The 12,248-nt window shown below is 53.0% G+C and overlaps 1 protein-coding gene across 1 annotated transcript; it reads right to left on the bottom strand.

Moving 5' to 3' along the window:
* Positions 1-228: 228 nt before the first annotated feature.
* LOC135577767 (olfactory receptor 14J1-like) lies at positions 229-1,630 on the bottom strand. The gene is made up of 3 exons (XM_065047888.1): positions 1,550-1,630; positions 865-1,419; positions 229-390 (listed from the first exon to the last, which is right to left on the bottom strand). Exons 1-3 carry the CDS (start codon positions 1,628-1,630, stop codon positions 229-231), a joined length of 798 nt encoding a protein of 265 aa, XP_064903960.1.
* Positions 1,631-12,248: the final 10,618 nt, after the last annotated feature.

The following is a 12,248-nucleotide window of genomic DNA, read 5'->3' as shown; positions in this document are numbered from 1 at the left end:
ACACAGCTCTGATCAAGTGGTTCCCATGGCCTGCTCCTGTCTGCAGCCTCAGGGATGCCACTGTAGGGACAACAGGACAGTCTCAAGTTACGTGAGACCTTAGGAGCCCCACAAATCCAAGGGCACAGCCATTTGTTTTAAAATTGCCTTTCCCATCCCGCCCCATCCCCAGTTCAAAATTCAAAGAGTATATAAACTGGATGTGTCAGTGTGTTCTTGGTCACGTTTTCACACAAAGGTTAGAAGGACAAGAGTGATATCCATAGATGACCAGCAGGCAGTGTGCGATGTGACTTCAGACCAGTATCTGCTCTCCACGAGACCTTCCTTGAGCTCGAAATCAATCCTGTGCTCCAGTTCCACTGCAGGTTCAACAAAATCGATGTCTTTCTGAGGAGACACCAGCACTGAAAAGGCAGCATCCTGCTGTTGCCATTGGCCACGGCTCCAGGGAAGCAGCAGCCTCGAGTCACAAGCAGCAGAGAGGGAGCGACAACTGAGGTGCCCATGGGCAGCCCCAAGGCCACCGGGGCTGCTCCTCCATGGGGCAGCATTTGCCTCCTGGACACTCCTGCATCCTGGGGCTGCTCCCCCAGCCCCAGAGGAGAGTGAAGAGATGGGAACTGAGACAAAATGTTTTCAACTGCTTTATTTATTGAATTAATAAAAAAAAAAGGAGTGCATATACATACGTACATGAGGTCTTTGGTTCAATAAAAGACTCACAGGAGGACAAGAAATATGTTATTATAGACATGAACCAAAAACAAAGCCCAGGAAAAGCACTACAGAAAAATATAGACACATCAGATGAAAAGCTAGTTCTAGCTATTTCTATAGCAGCCACAGTGACATAACACAAACCTTGTAAACCTGAAGTAGTGAGTATCGAAGTAGTTTCCTCAAGGCATCCTTGAGCTCCTGGTTCCTCATGCTGTAGATGAGGGGGTTCACTGCTGGAGGCACCACCGAGTACAGAACAGACACCACCAGATCCAGGGATGGGGAGGAGATGGAGAGGGGCTTCAGGCTGGCAAACATGGCAGTGCTGACAAACAGGGAGACCACGGCCAGGTGAGGGAGGCAGGTGGAAAAGGCTTTGTGCCGTCCCTGCTCAGAGGGGATCCTCAGCACGGCCCTCAAGATCTGCACATAGGACACCACAATGAACACAAAACACACAAATACTAAAAAGACACTGACCACAAGAAGCCCAAGTTCCCTGAGGTAGGAGTGTGAGCAGGAGAGCTTGAGGATCTGGGGGATTTCACAGAAGAACTGGCCCAGGGCATTGCCCTTGCACAGGGGCAGTGAAAATGTATTGGCCGTGTGCAGCAGAGCAGTGAGAAACCCAGTGGCCCAGGCAGCTGCTGCCATGTGGACACAAGCTCTGCTGCCCAGGAGGGTCCCGTAGTGCAGGGGTTTGCAGATGGCAACGGAGCGGTCGTACGACATGACGGTGAGAAGGTAAAACTCTGCTGAAACTAAAAAGGCAAACAGAAAGAGTTGTGTAGCACAACCTGCATAGGAAATGACCCTGGTATCCCACAGAGTTGACCATGGATTTGGGGACAATGGTGGAGGTGGAGCCCAGGTCGAGGAGGGCGAGGTTGAGCAGGAAGAAGTACATGGGGGTGTGGAGGTGCTGGTCCCAGGCTATGGTGGTGATGATGAGGCCGTTGCCCAGGAGGGCAGCCAGGTAGATGCCCAGGAAGAGCCAGAAGTGCAAGAGCTGCAGCTCCCGTGTGTCTGTGAATGGCAGGAGGAGGAACTGGGTGATAGAGCTGCTGTTGGGCCTTTGCATCCTCGGACAGGAGGCACTGTCATAGGAGGAAACACTGTTACAAGTTAGGTAAGACTTTTTCGAGTACAATGAAAACTATTTTGCAAAGACGCTCCACCTATCACAGGCAGAGACTCTTCTTTTTACAGGGCATGTTCCTTCAGCTCTGTGGCCAGAGCCTTGTTTGATGCCTCTGCCTGCGGGCTCTTCATAAATCAATCCGCCTCTACAGAACTGAGCAGGGACAGGGATCAGTCCTGGTGTTCAGCTTTCTAAGGTGAAACCACTTGTAATGCAGAAAGGCCTGTCAGCATCTGCACTGCCAGTGCTATGGGATGGGAAGTGTCGAGGCAGTTTAAGAGTTCTATGTTTTTTACATTTGCTCCCCATTTCCCCTGTTGAGTGTTCTTGTGTTTCTTTCTGCTGCACTCAGGGAGAACAGAGCGAGTCCTGCGAGACCAGAGGGTGCCTGTGGGTCAGTGCAGAGTGAGGGCAGCTGCTCTGTCCCTCTGTCTTGCTGCAGCTGCCCTGGGCTGGCACCTTTCTGAGATGGAGCCTGATCACACTCCCATGTTACCCTGAAAAGCCACCAGGCACTGCTGAGAGCAGAGGGATCCACCTCAGACCATGACAGGTCTCACCCTTTCCTGAGGTCTCAGCACCCAACGTTTAGCCCCGGACACACACAGCTCATTCCCCAGCCCCACAGACTGCATTGCCCACAGCCCACAGGTCAGAGCAAAGCTGGGACATGTGTGCCCATGGACACACCTGCAGGAAAGGACCCACAAGATCAGGCTGTGACTCTGCAGCTGAAACTGCCATCCCCAGAGAGCCTGACAGCAAGAACAAGATCCCAACAGCAGTGACCCAGAGCAGGGGAGCAAGAAGGAAAATGCGGTGAGGGTGGGTGTGAGAGAGGCCAGGGCAGAGGCAGCCGGGCACTCAGACAGCGTCACCCTTCCCCAGCTGTGCAGCACCTCCCAGACACCAACACTGCCGGGCAGCTGCTCTCAGCCCCTGTGCTCTGCAGAGGAACTGGAGCTCTGGCTGCACAGGAGCTGCTTCATGCCTTGGAGCCCCCGGCCCTGAGGGCAGAGGCTTTGCTGGGTGGGACAGGAGGCCAGGGGGCTGCTCACAGGAGGATCTGCACTGCAGGGGATCACAGGGACTTTTCTCTGTTCTCCCTCCCATAACCATTCCGGGTTTGGTTTCCTCTCATTTCTGATCATTTCCCTGCTGCCTGGAGATTCTCCCCTGGGAGGTGTTTCCCTGTCCATGTCTCTTCCCTGTCAGTGCTCACAGACCATCCCACCCTCTGTGCCCTCCCCCTGGCCCTACAGATCCTGCCTGTTCACAGGGCACTGCCTGGGGGCATCTTCCTGTTTGCAGGCTGGAAAACAGGACAGGTCAGACTAAGGCTGACGGGTCCAGCCAAGGTGATGCAGGTGCTGTGCACAGGCAGAGGGGTGGGGAAGGGATGTCATGAGCCTTCTGGCAGATGTACTGATCACTCACAGTTGCAGTTCAGGAGTCTCAGTGACTTGTTTAAGCATGAGAGCTCATTTTCATTTTATCCTTTCCTGCACCCCCCACCCCTTGGGAGAGGAAACTGAAAAGACAGGCTCAGGAAAGCTCCTTATCTGTCTGGCAATCCTTGCATTGATCTTCTCCTTGAGGCATCCACTTGGAAAAATGCTGGGGGTGATCTGCATCTGTGTGAGCAACCCTGACCCACACAGCACCCTCTCCACAGCAGAGGCACCTTTCTTGCCCAATAGGGTTTGCTCCTCCACCACATCTTCTCCCCTCAGTGTTGTTGGGCTCTCCCGGGCAGGCTGAGCGCTGACCCTGGCAGGCGGCAGAGTCCCTGCCCGGCACAGCCCTGGGGTGCAGGGACCCTGCTCTGCAGGACAGCCCTGGGCACCCCTGCCTGCACATTTACATTTACACCCCACAGCCACCCTGGGGAGAACGCAGCATTCACGTCTTGTCACTCTGACAGTGCAGAAGGCAATCCCTGCTCTGCAGCACATCCTCTCCTCTGATCAGAGAATCTCTGAGAGCTGTACTTACATCTCTCGCAGGCTCTGCAATGTGACAGCTGTCTGAGATCCTACCATGATTTGCAGATGCAATGCCCTGCAGCCACAGGCTTCATATCTGAGAGGATTTCATTTCCAGCGATCTCTCAGCATCCTCCCACCCCAGACTGTGTTTCCCTCTCTGTGCCCGGCTCCTGTGCCCTCGGTGCTGCAGGCAGAGCCCTCAGCCCTGCTGCGTGTGCAGAGGAGCTGCTCCTGGGCAGAGCTGTCTCTCTGCAGCGCTGCCGCTGCCATGAGCGCCCTGTGTCCCAGGAGCCCAGCCCAGCTCAGCAGCACAGGAGCAGCCCTTGATGTCCCTTTCTCTGTCCCCTCTGGGCTCCTCCAGGTGTCTCTGGGGCTCCAATGGCACAGCTTCGAAGTTGAAGTAATCAGTGATGTTGATTCTCTCTCCTCTTCAGAGACACTTCTTTCCAGCATTGTATTTTTCATTTTAAAAAATAAATCGGTATGAGAATCATCTTTTCTTGTCCCATCATTAGACAGGACACCAGGAATGTTACAGCAAAGGATCTAATTTCTCCAGGCTAGGGGAGGAATATCTTCAGTTGAATGAAGGCATTTTGTTCTGGTTTTACACTCCTAGGTCTAGAGAGACATTCATCAGTCTTTGGCCATGTCATGTCTGTGCTCTGATTCAAAGCCTTTGCACACATGGGCTCTTGGACACTTGGTACCAGGTTTCTTGTGTCAGGTCAGAGCTGGGCTGGTGCCACAGCTGGGGTGGCTCAGCCCAGATGTGAGGCAATGTCCTCAGCCAGGGACCTGACTGGGGAGCTGGAGCTGTCAGTGCTGCAGACAGAGCTGTGACACGGATGGAATGAACTGCCAGGCAGGGTGGCAGGAGTGAGTTCATCTGGTCTCAAGGACAGCAGCTGCCAAGCACAGCAACAGTCCAGATCAAAGCTCAGTCTAAACATGTAAAGAGGTTTACGCAGGGTGGACTGTGCCTGTCCATCCTCTTTGCTTTCTGTGAGGAAACAAAAGGGTTGCTGGATGTGGGGACAATAGTTATGGTATTTTACTTGCAAGTCAGCAAGGCATCCATCATCATCCCCTGCAATATTCATGTGTCCAAGGCAGGATATTATGGTCTGCTTTGATGTTCAAGTAAATGGCTATAAAGCAAGCTGGATGGTTGGGCTTAGAAGGACAGTAGGTAAAAGGAGAAACTTTCCAGTCCTGAGGACAGTCCAGCACTGGAAGCTGTTTCCCAGGAGTGCGCACCCACTCTGTCCCAGAAAGTGACCAAGATGTGTTTGGATAAAGCCCTGAGCAATCTGGTCTGACCCTGCTGTGAGCAGGAGGCTGGTCAAGACACCTCCTGAGGTCCCTTTGAGCCTGAATGACATTGTCCTTTCATCCCCTTCATGTTTTCCATTTAGACAAAGCTCTCAGGTTCTCCCTGAGCACAGGAATAATTCACTTGAGGTGCAGGGCTGCTTTACAAGTGCCCCCAAACAGCCCTGACCACAGCTTTTGCATCCTTTTTCTTTTGCCCTCACTCAAAATCTTCTTTTTTGTTGTCCTAATGCCTTTCCAGAAAGAACTGCCCATCTTGTTAACCCTTTCAGAGCAGGTTGCTCAACAGGTGTCAGCATCCATGTACAGAGTCTGCACAACAGCCAGACATCAAATCCATCATTACAGAAATGGAGACGAGGCTCTTGACCAGCTCCTTGCACCGAGCAATTGGCACAACTTGTTTGCTGAGATTCCAGGGAACACCGGAACTTTAGGAAAGTGAGAAATTTTAGTCCTCTCTGAGCATCCTGGTTCATCTCCTGACCCATGTGGTGCTTCAGGCTGTGAAGAGAATCAAAACCAACTTCTTGACTGGGGTAGTTCCATTTTACATGGTGCCAAACAGGGCAGACGAATGGGGCTTATAACTCCAATCTCTGCTGCACAGTTGGGACTTCAGAGATTAGAAATATAGGGAATGATGTTGTGTCAGTGCACACCACATAAAGATTCTGGCTTCCTTTGTGCCTTTTCACTAACCTGGGATCTGTTCCTTGGCTTTCATTGGCTAAAAAGGAAGCAACTTCCCCATGCCACCTGCCTCTCACACCAGACAAAGAAAGGAGAAAATGGATGGAAGAGGGATGATTTGGGAGCAATTCTGACCAACAGGTCTATTCTTTCAATTATAAGAAAGGTGGAAGTGAGAGAAAGCACTGTTCCAAGAACTTCATACAAGAGGCCAACTACTGAGATGCAATATGTATTTTGAGAAGTGAGAATGACTGCTGGGAGGGAAATTAAAGAGCTTTAATTCATCAACATAACCAAGAATACGGAGTATTCTGTTACTGTTACTAGTGACAGCACCACTGTTCACAAACATCTTCAGAGCATCTCCATTATTCCTGGGCTCCAAAGCTCATCCTGCTCAGAGTTTGACAGGATTGCTGCAAACCCCTGTGGCCCAAATCTCTACAACTGTCTCTGCTCAACAGCCTTTTACCCCAGGAAGGGGAAAACTGCCAATGCAGGCAACAACCCAGTGCCCAACCTGCCTGGAGAGCCAGGACAGTTGTGCCACACAACAGCCGCCTCTGGGGGAACCTGGAGGTGATGGGATTGAAATTGACCCTGCTCTGCTCCTCTCTTACACTGCCCACACTTGGATGGTCCTCAGGAATCATCCATGAACCTGGTGGATCCATGAACCTCCTGGAGTGATGGGTATGGATCCAAACAGAGGATTCAAGCAAGTGTGAGATAGGCACATTGAGGTGACTGGTGACCATTGCCAGGTGTATGAAAGAAGCTGGATGAGTTGTGATTTGCTCACAGGCATTTCCAACTCCACAGAAAAGCAGAGTCTTGCAGTTAAAGCAACAGCACTTGACATAAACACCATCCCCAAAACACAAAACACTCACACTGACCAGAGGAAAAGCCTTGAAAAACATTGGAGAAAAATCTACCAGGTCCCAGGGGTCAGGGCTCAGCCATTCTGGTGATGAACAAGCATCAAGGGCTGACATGGCATCAGAGCCACCTCCACATGGCCCTCACCACCTGGAACCAGTGTCTCCAAGTCTTTCCTTCAGCAGCCTCCAGGGACAGGGACCTGCACTGGTTGTTTCCTTCACAGCTGTGTCAGTGATGGCCCTTCATGGGGTCCCAAACACCCTCAGAAACTTGGGGTTTGCTTCTGCATTTCACTTTATTAGAATTTTTTTCATTCTCTCAGTAGCTGCAGTTCAGGATCATGGCAGCAGAGGGCTCATTAACATCTAAAATGCTCTTAGAAGCCAAGGCTCTGTGCATCATTATCTTAAAGGCTTCAAGTCTGGTGTGGATGATTAGGGAGATTTCAGAAATAGCCAAACAGAGAGCATTTGCATAATAAATAGCAATAAAGCCAAATTTCTTCTATTCCCTTCCCTGCTCGCCCTTCCCTCCCTTTCCAGAACAGGTGGTATCAGCAGACTCCAGTTCATATCGGTATGGAGCGTCTCCTGATAAAGACTGAATATGCCAGAAAAGTGGGTGCCTAAATCACCACTTGAATGAGGAGATAGTTCAGAACACCTCAAGAGGAGTCACACTCCTCTGGATCAAAGGTGGGTGTCCCTGGCAGTCTCAGGTGCCACAGCACAGCGATACTTGTGTTCAGGAGCTGGTCAAGTGACCCATCTCCTGTTCTGTAACGGTGTCTGAGTTTGCTCAGGTCACCCCTGACTTGAGCCCCATCCACTGCTGGGTGTTCTCCAGACTCCTGCCTTCAGGAACAAAGTCCAGGAGACCTTGCTGGTGAAGATGGAGGCAAAGAAGCCATGAAGAACCTCAGTCCTGTCTGATTCTACTCTTATGAAGTTCAGCAGCAGGCCCACATTCACCCTGTCTATTCTCTCACTGCAAGTGAAGCTCTGTCAGCTCATCTTGCTGCCCTTCCCGTGCAGGTATCAAGTCCAGGGCAGCTTTGGCATCATCCCCCCATCCATGGACAAGGTTTCTAAATTCGCCCTTTTTAGCTTCCCCTGCTTCCACCTCTGTGTGCTGCCTTTGTGCCCTGGAGCTCCATCATGTCAGACAAACACCCTCACGAGATAAATGCTTCATTTCGCTGGTTCTCAGATAGATCATTCTTGTGCTTGGAGCAGCCTGTCCTGAAAGGCTGATCAGATTTCCTGAGCTCCTTCAGGCTTCTGAGCTGCTTCCCATGTCAACACCTGAATCAGCCCCCCCAAATATGTCAAAGTCTTCTCCTCTGGAGCCCACCCGCCTGTGCTCTGCTGCTGGCCTTCCTCCCTCCCCTCTGGTGCCTGGGACCCCACTGTGTCCTGGTCACAACAGCCAAGGTGGACCCTGATGTTCGCATCCCTCACCAGCTATTCCTTGTTTCCCAGTTCCAGATCCAGTTGAGCATCACTCTCATTGGCCCACAATGCAGACACGTTAAGCAGTTGGCCCAAGATCCTTTGGACTGTTGGCACCTGCCACTTTGCCAGGCCAGTGAATGTCAGAGCAATTACAGTTCCCCGTAGGAACCTGCTCATTGACTGGTGACTTCCTCCTTGAGTTGCTGACAGAAGATCTTGTCCATTTCTTCTACATGATCATGTAGTTTGTAACACCCTACACATTGTCACTCTCTATTGTGTTTACATGACAAACTCTTGGGACTGGGGGTAGGTGTGGGTGTGCTACAGTTGTCACCTCTCTGGGAAGACAACAGGAGTCTGACCAATGTCAGACAGAGCCGATTTCAACTGCTCCAAGATGGACCCACTCCTTGCCAAATCTGAGCCACTCAGTGATGCTGGCAGCACCTCTGGGATATTGTATTTGAGAAAGGGTAAAAAACGCTGCACAACAGCAGGTGGGAGAGAGGAGGGAGGAAATGGGAGAGAAAAGCTCTGCAGACACCAAGGTCATATCCCATAGGACCCAAGCAGGTCCCTCAGCAGGCCAAAGCTTGCTCTCCTGAAATCCTGCTCTTGGCCTTGTTCTCATCTCCCAGGAGCCTCAGCTCCACTTTCCATCCCTGACTGTTCCATCCTGACCAACTCTTTCTGGTTTGTAAGTGTGAAGTCCCACAGGGCACCTCACCCCACTGACTCCTCAGTCACCCGTGTCAGGAAATGTTGTCAATGAGCTCCAAACCCTCCTGGATGGTCGGTACCTTGCCGATATTGGGATATCTCAGGTCTGCCATGAGGACACGGCCCTGGAAACATGAGGCTTCTTTCATGTGTCTGGAGGAGGCCTCATCTCATTCCTCTTCCTCATCAGTGAGTCTGTAGCTGATGTCCAGTCACCAAAACACAGCCCATGTTGTTCTGCCCTCTCATGCTGACTCCTCAACCTTCAGCTGACACTGTCTGTCCCCAGACAGAGCTCCACGCATTCCTGCTGCTCTACCACATGAAAGGAATCAACCCCTGTGACTCCAGAGCTCTGACATTATGAGTATCAGACACCCAAGACCCCGAATTTCCTCCTGGAGGTGGTATTTGTAGTGTCCTGTAACTCCTCACGCTGTTCTCCTGGGAGACACACCCTCATCAGGATAAACCATCTGCATACAAACATTAACAGCTGAGCAAATGGAGCTTCAGGCCAGGGAGAGTCCAGACCTTGTGAATATCTGGTATTTGCCCATCAAGAAGCTCTGAAGCTTGACAAGTTGAAGTCTCCAGTTCTGTATCAGGGCAGGACAATAACCTCATCCATCAGGACAGAGCAGGACCTGACATGCTGAGCAGTGGCCCTGAGGAGAAGGGCCTGGGCACTACAAGGGCTGCCACATCAGCCCCTGGAGAGGCAGATCCTCTGCCTCACTCATTGCTCGGGGCCCTTGCTGGTGCACGGTGATGTGGGGTGTGTGATGCTGCGTGAAGGACAATGGTGTGACAGTTCCCACCCTTACTGGGGGTGTGCAAGGAGGCCTTGAGCTGCCCCCAGTGTCTGAGGACAACATGTTTCTTCACAGGCCTTGTTGGCAGAGATGATCGCCATAGCCAAGGAGACAAAGACTTGGGTTCTCTTGGCAACATCAAGGACACCACACCAGCCCGTGGTGCACGCTCACCATGAACAAGGCAGCTGCACACGGGGCTGCATGAGGAGGAGCGTGGGGACCCAGACACCTGCAGTTCTCATCCCATTCGGTTCAGCACTGGTGTGACCCACACACACGGGTGTGTGCCAGTGTGCGGCTTCCCAGTTTGGAGCAGCAGGGAGGAACTGGAGAGTGCAGGGCTGTGCCAAGGCAGGTTCAGCACCTTGTGCACATGGTGTGGGGTGCTGAGGGACCTGGGCTGCTTTGGCCCCGCAGCGCTGGGGAGGCTGCAGCAGTGCAGGAGTAGCCTGAGAGTGCTTGAAGGGTGGTTTCAGAGATGGAGGATGTTTCTCCACAGTGGGAAAGAGCATGAGAAAGAAATAATGGCCCAAAGTGCAGCTGGGGAGGTCCAGGCTGGACATGAGCAGAAAGGAATGTGATGGAAGGGCAGTGCTGTGGGGGAGCAGGTCAGCAGAGGGAGTCTGCATCAGCCCAAGGCTTTGTGCTTCAAGGACCAGCTGGGGAGGATGGAGAGATCTCAGCAAAGGAAGGAAGATGCTCAGACAAGAGCAAGGTGGGGCAGCAGGGGGGATGTCTCCAGCCTGCAGGGACAGAGGTGCAGGGGATGCCACAGCACAGGACAGGCTGTCGTGGGGATGATCACGGGATGTAAAGAGGCTGAAAGCCCCACCAGACATGAGCTCCTTCTCCCCTTGGCTATGGCTGTTGTCTGCACCTCTGATGCCTGTGAGGAGACACCTTGTCCTTCCAGCACAGGGGCCTCATGGCTCCTTGTCCCCAGCCAGGAACCTGGGAGGTGTGGGACCATAGTCCTGCCCTTGGCCTTGCACAGCCCCACATCACACTGTCCCAGGAAGGGCCCTGGGCAACGTGGGAGGGACAGGATCTGATTTCCAAAGGGGAGTCAAGGTTTGGTCCTTTGGTTAATGAAACACATCCAGTTTTACTGAGCATCAGAGACACCTTTGCTTTGCTTTTCCTGATCTGTCATCATTGCCTCCAGTTTTCTGCTCTAAATAGACCCTGAGACAGTTTCTCAGTAGGTTCCCTCAGTGGGACCCATTAACATTACAAGAAACTTTGGAGTTTTCATCTGACTTTGACTTCTTGAGAAGTTTCTTCATGTTCCCCTCAGGGTCTGAAGTTCATGGACTCAGCACCAAACCCACCAGAGGGGTCATTAAAGCGCCTGGGGCTGCTCCTGTGCTGCTGAGCTGGGCTGGGCTCCTGGGACACAGGGAGCTCATGGCAGCGGCAGCGCTGCAGAGAGACAGCTCTGCCCAGGAGCAGCTCCTCTGCACACGCAGCAGGGCTGAGGGCTCTGTCTGGGGATCTCGGGAGACGAGCAAGGCAGAGAGAGATTAAAGGTGGTCAGGACTGGGAGGATGACTGAGAGCTCACTGGAGGAGAAACCTTTGCAGCCCTTGCCATGGTAAGTCTCTGGGTGCAGGGCAGTGCAGCTGTAGCTCCTGGAGGCAACTCCTAAAACTGGCACAGGCACAGCTTGTGGGATCTGTGAGGACGGGGCTCTTGTCAGGCCATGTTGAACAGCTGTGGAGCCGGGTGAGCACCCAGGGGTGCCCAGGGCTGTCCTGCAGAGCAGGGTCCCTGCACCCCAGGGCTGTGCCGGGCAGGGACTCTGCCGCCTGCCAGGGTCAGCGCTCAGCCTGCCCGGGAGATCCCATGGCAGCAGCTGTGGGTGGAAGGAGCGACCCCCGGCAGGGCAGGCAGGGAGCTTGTGGGGTTGAAGGGGGCTGTGTGGGTCAGGGCTGCTCAGAGCTCCAGATCCCCCCACAGACATGGCAGAGGGGCCTTCTGAACAACGACTTCAATACAGGAACCTCTGCAAGGGAAGGAGTCTGTGCTTTCAGTTTTCCACTCTTGCTCATCTGGGTGTGCAGTGGGAGATGGGGATTTATTTCTCTCTTTGGAGCAGACACTGAGACCCCAGTTCTCGTTAGGACTGGTCTGAGCTGCTCCTGAGCCCCTGCACACACAGAGCTGCCCCTGGGCAGTGCCAGGAGGTGTGAGCAGGACAGAGCTGAGCACACAGCGGGTGGGACGGGGTCTGTGACACTGACAGGGAGCAGACCAGGGACAGACACACAGCTGCAGGCAGCACAGACCTGGGCAGGGAGAAGGAGCTCCTACCAGATATGCCAGGGACGGGATTTTGGAAACCCCCTGCAATCCCCTGCAGTGCAGACACATTTCCCAGTGCAACCCCTGGTCTCCTCTCCTCCCCAGCAGACCCTCTGCCCCAAAGCCATGGGGTCCAGGTCACGAGTCTCCACCTCAGCAGCTGGACCTCCAGGTGAAGGGT

The sequence above is a fragment of the Columba livia genome, unplaced genomic scaffold (assembly GCF_036013475.1).
Source record: "Columba livia isolate bColLiv1 breed racing homer unplaced genomic scaffold, bColLiv1.pat.W.v2 Scaffold_135, whole genome shotgun sequence".
NCBI lineage: Eukaryota > Metazoa > Chordata > Aves > Columbiformes > Columbidae > Columba > Columba livia.
This window is presented reverse-complemented; position numbering and strand designations above follow the sequence as displayed.

What these genes read in the sequence shown, in the direction of transcription:
- LOC135577767 (XM_065047888.1), bottom strand. Translation starts at nt 1,630, where the DNA reads ATGTACTTCTTCCTGCTCAACCTCGCCCTCCTCGACCTGGGCTCCACC. An exon ending in CCAAATCCATGGTCAACTCT is followed by an intron (nt 1,420 to 1,549) that starts GTGGGATACCAG and finishes ATCTGCAAACCC; the next exon opens with CTGCACTACGGGACCCTCCT. An exon ending in CACTACTTCAGGTTTACAAG is followed by an intron (nt 391 to 864) that starts GTTTGTGTTATG and finishes GTGTCTCCTCAG; the next exon opens with AAAGACATCGATTTTGTTGA.